This window comes from Octopus bimaculoides, chromosome 5 (assembly GCF_001194135.2).
Source record: "Octopus bimaculoides isolate UCB-OBI-ISO-001 chromosome 5, ASM119413v2, whole genome shotgun sequence".
NCBI lineage: Eukaryota > Metazoa > Mollusca > Cephalopoda > Octopoda > Octopodidae > Octopus > Octopus bimaculoides.
Genome location: NC_068985.1, coordinates 95,582,763 through 95,588,273, shown reverse-complemented (window position 1 = coordinate 95,588,273; position 5,511 = coordinate 95,582,763). Strand labels below are relative to the sequence as shown.

The window sequence follows — 5,511 nt, the reverse complement described above, 5'->3', positions numbered from 1 at the left end:
TATATATAAATATTTTATTTGCTTACCCATTACGATATCTTCAAATTTCTAGGATTAGATAATCATCATGCTGTTTCATTCTTATTAGAAATCATCAGTATGACAACCTGAGGTAAATAGTTTAAATTAAATGAAACAATTTACGAAATGAATTATTTCTTATACATAGAAAATAATTAGAGTTTATTTTTAATGAATTATATGGCTCACGTATCACCGTTCTTCCTTTGTTTTTTTCTTTTTCTCAGATTCTGAATATGGTTGTTATAACAACAAACACAGAATGTTCCATGATTCAAAATCTCATCGTAGCACACAGACTGATAACGAACTTTTGTTAACGCCAAACACAAAGCCACTGAGTGAGGCACCGGTAAATGGGGAAGAATTCTATGAGGAACAATCTCTCCTTTATGACAGACTCTTGAAAGCTGAAGAAGTAAGTTTCCTGTGAATCACATATGTTTTCTGTTACAATGGTTGCTACCCTCCACTGGTAACTACCAATGTATGGTTTATCATTTCTTTTTTTTTTTTAAATGACGTTATTTGACCTTATTTGATCTTCAAGATTTATGCTTAGTCATCAGGTTACTTTATCTCACTCAGACAAATCTACCCTTCGTAGGCAGTAGATTATTATCTGACTCTACATCTCTATTTGTCTGTTTCTCTCTCTCTCTGTTATTTTTTGTCTGAATTGTAATGTGACAGAGAGAGAGAGAGGTGGAGAATAGCAGAAGAGAATCAGTGAACTAGAGGGGGGAAGAGATAGATAGAGAGATAGATAGAGCTCTAGTGAGCTGCAGAGTTGCATTGTACTCCATGGCAATATTTAAATACCTGGGTTACCCTTCCTAACATCAGCCACCTTACAGTGCACCCTGGGTGCTTTATTCATGTCACGAGCACTAGCGAGGTTGCCAAGTAACCTGCAAGATAAGAAAGGAACAGGTGAAAAAGGAAAGGGATGAGTCCCCTTGACTGAAAAGGGGAAGGGCAGTATTTGAGTGAAGAAGGGCAGAGGTGGCTTTATGCAAGGGCCAAGCGCAGGTGACCTGCTACAAAGAAGATACTTGGCTTCCCTGCATTATGAAAATGTGGGTGGGAGAAGCTGGAAAGAAGATAGGATAGCAGTGATAGGGAGCCAGTGCAAACCCTTCTAGGGGCAAGAGAAAATTAAGAGAAATAAAGTCAGTGTATTTCATTAGAAATATTCTTTTCTACTCTAGGCACGAGGCCTGAAATTTTGGGGGAGGGAGCAGCCAGTCGTTTAAATCGTCCCAGTACATAACTGATACTTAATTTATCAACCCCTGAAAGGATGAAAGGCAAAGTAGACCTCGGCGGAATTTGAACTCAGAACGTAAAGACAGACAAAATACCACTAAGTATTCCATCTGGCGTGCTAACGTTTCTGCCAACTCGCCATCTTATTTCATTAGAAATATTGTAACAAAAGGGTTAATATGAGGTCAGATCTGGTAGCTATTTCTAGTGGGTACAACAATTGTGTAAAGGCTCCCTCATTTGCTGCCAAAAGTTGGCTGTCAGAGCAAATATGTCTTGTGGTATTTTAGTTACATTTCTCCATCTATATTCTGTTGTCAAATATTGTAAGGATCAGCTTTGCTTTTCATTCCTTTCTGCTGGTCTTACCAAAGTACACAGTTAAGAACTGGGGGTGGGGGTACTTCAATCGTCTGTGCGTTTCCCTTATAATTCTTTGGTCTTCTGCCATGTTAGAGATTAATGTGATGCGAAGAAAAGAGTTTCAACTCATACAGGCATGGAAAATCTAATGTAAAAATAGTCACCCACACACACGCACACACACACACACGCGCGCGCACACACACAACACGACACACAACACACACACACAAAACACCACACAGAACACCACACAACACAACACTACACACAACACGTACACACAACACATACACACAACACACATACAACACCACACACACACACACACACACACACACACACATACAAACCACAACACAACACACAACACTACACACACAACATACACACAACACATACAACACGATACACACAACACACATACAACACCACACACACACACACAACATACACACACAACACCACATAACACACACACACAAACACCCCCACACGCACGTACGCATTCTCTCACATATTCTAAAGTGAAGGAAATAGGACTTGTCTTGTAATAGTCATTATTTTAATTAATGAATATATCCATCCCAAATATTAAGTACTTCAGTTTTAAATATTCGGTTCTAACTAGTTTTTGTAAGAACACACCAAGAATTTAAGTGAATTTAGACCAAGAAGAGTTATTTCCCTTGAATTTTCTCATTTCTCTTTCAATATTACACGGACACTTGGGTAAAGAAAAAAAAATTGCATGGGTGGCTGTGTGGTAAGAAGCTTGCTTCTCAACCATATGGTTCTGGGTTCAGTCCCACTGCGTGGCACTTTGGGCAAGTTTCTTCTACCGTAGCCTTGGGCTGAGCAAATCCTTGTGAGTGGATTTGGTAGGCAAAAGCTGAAAGAATCCCGTTTTGTGTATCATCATCGTTTAACGTCTATTGTTTGTGCATGAAATGGTGATGTTGTTTACTTCCTTTTTAGCAAGAATATGGATGACTGCTGTGTCATCACAGAGCAGGAAAACAGTCAACAGACAAATTATTTCCTGTGCCAGTTACTCTATTCTTTAAATCTACAATTGACATTTTAACCCTTTCATTACCAACCCTGCTGAAACAACCTTTAGTTCTGTTGTACAAATGTCTTGTTTTCATAAGTTTTGAATTAAAATCTTCCACCAAAACTTAGTCCCAATTGATGTTCCTAACACTAGCTGAATGATAACGAAGTTATTTTACTAAATTATTTGTTATATTTAAAATTGATTGAAAGAAAAGCAGAGCATCTCAACAGAAATATGGTAACAAAAGGGTTAAAATATATAATAGAGAAACAATTCTTAACCCTTTTGATACCAATCCGGCTGAAACTGCTTCTGGCTCTGTAGTACAAATTTCTTTGATATATTTAAAGTAACTGAAAGAAACACAGAGCATCTCAAAATAAATACAGTAATGAAAGGGTTAAACTTATTTAAAAGAAAAAAAGTTAACAGATTTTTTGAAATGACAGCCAACATCATAACATGCACCATAAATACCATCTTCCACCACCATCACCATGTGAAAATATGTCTAAAAACCACATTTGCATCATCAGCATAAAAGCTTGTTCCATGATTAAAATCACTTTATGAAAACAGTTTTTTTCTTTCTGCTATAAGCTCAAGGCTTGAAATTGTGGGAGAAGGGGTATAATTAGTGAAGTTGATCCCAGTGCTCAACTGGTATTTATGTTGTTAATCTCAAGGAGATGAAAAGTATTATATATATAGAAGTATATACACATTATATATATAGAAGTATGTATGCATGCATCTACATGCATACATATACAATCTTCTGAAAACTAGTTCAGAGAAGACCTTATGAGTTGAAACAGATTTATAAAGCTGTAACCTATTAGGTATTAATGAAAAAAAAAATAACATACATATTTAATTCTATTGTTTTATCAATAATGGTATGGTTGTAGCATTGCTTGAGGTCTTGCTTGGGAGATGACTTTGGATGAGGCTAGGGAACATGGAAAGAATAACCACTTTGTTCAAAGCCATGTTTTTTTTATACTATATATTAATTAGTTGAAATTATGTTGCTTTTACTTAAAGAAAGCAATTATTAAAATCTACACACTCTAGAAAATTCTTAAAAATTCTAATTTTAATGCAGAAATAATTAATTTTCAATCACAGAATAATGCTAACAGAATAGCAGGAACAGGATAACATATCCATATTTTTGCTGCTGGCAAATTTTTCTGAAAAAAATATAGATATTTTATCTGTTCCTGCTATTCTGTTAGCATTATTTTGCATTTGAGAATTAATTATTTCTGTATCTTTCAATTCATCACAATACTTCTAAAAAGCAAACTTTGTTTACTTTCATCATAATTTGAATTTCTAATTTTAATATATTTTTACCAAAATGTGGTTTTTAGAGTCTTTTATTTTTGACTATTTCAACTACAAAAAACTAATTTCTGTTCATGGTGAGATAACATTTTTTAATACTACAAAATAGAATCTGCCCTTTATTTTTTCTTTCTTCATTCCGCCACTTTTTATATCAGTAAAACCATTTCCCTAAATGATAAATTTAATCTAGCATTACCTAAATTATCAAAATTCTCATATTCTTTCATATCTGTTGTGTGTTGTTGAAAAAAGAAAAAAGTGTACAAAATACAAACTTGTAGTGTTTTCCCTAAAATAGGAGATTCAGATGTTCAGTAGTCTCCCTTCGTTTTTTCTCAGTCTTCCACACCTTGTTGCAAAGGTGTAAAAACTTTTCCAATTATGAGCTCTTTTAATCAACCATTAAGTGCATTGTATATATCTTCTCATTTCTCAAATGCTTTATCAAGTGCTTAACCCTTCAGCATGCAGATTATTCTGTCAAATGTAATCCTTATTTATTCACATTGTCTTGAATTAATCATGCATTATCTCATAACTTCAAGTGATTATTTCATTTTAGAATGACATTGTAGGGTAGGTGCGAAAGGCTGGATCTGGCTGGTATGAATGTAAAACAGGTAAAGATCATATATGGCCAGTTTAAATACTTAGGGCCTAAATGCCAAATGCTACGTTTCAAATAGTGACCTTCATTGTCTCTCAGTCTTCCACAGTTTATTGCAAAGATGTTAAAAACTTTCCCATCTGTGAGATCTTTTACTCAACCATTAAGTGCATTGTACATCTCATCTCATGCCTCATTTCCTTTTGTCTCTTTATGAAGGAGCAGTGTATTACGGAAGAAATCCAGTAAGTGACCTTTGATCTTTGTTAATTGCTTGTTGTCAGGCTTCGTATTCACCGAAACCCAGCAGCCGCTAATCAGCATTGCTTAGATATGCATGGTCAGTCTGTACTGTAGTGTTCCATCTTGCATTTTTGTCTCATCCTCTATCTCTTACCTTCTTCATCTGTGTGAATGCATTTATATATCAATATACATATACAGGTGCATGGCTTAGTGGTTAGGGTGTTGCGCTCACGATTGCAAGATCATGGGTTCGATTCCCAGACCGGGCATTGTGTTGTGTTCTTGAGCAAAGCACTTCATTTTACGTTGCTCTGTGATCATTTCGACATCTGATATGTGGCTGTGGCACCCAGTTTGCACCTGTACAGGTATTATCAATTTTATGGAGGGAGTGAGCTTATGTCTACACAAGCATTTGATCACTCTAAACAGATCATCCGTGTGGTTGTTCAATAAGAAATCGTCAACCCCTCATACGTCGTCTAATGACAGAAGACTCAATCATATACACACACACACATATATATATACACACACACATATATATATGCATATATATATGTATATATATGTGTGTATATATATATAT

The 5,511-nt window shown here is 35.4% G+C and overlaps 1 protein-coding gene across 1 annotated transcript in view; it reads left to right on the top strand.

Moving 5' to 3' along the window:
- The window catches only part of LOC106876470 (ras guanyl-releasing protein 3-like), a 58,498-nt gene that overhangs the window by 45,204 nt on the left and 7,783 nt on the right, over nucleotides 1-5,511 (top strand). Inside the window, 1 exon segment of the mRNA XM_014925034.2 lies at nucleotides 249-439. Coding sequence (XP_014780520.1) covers nucleotides 249-439 — 191 coding nt within the window.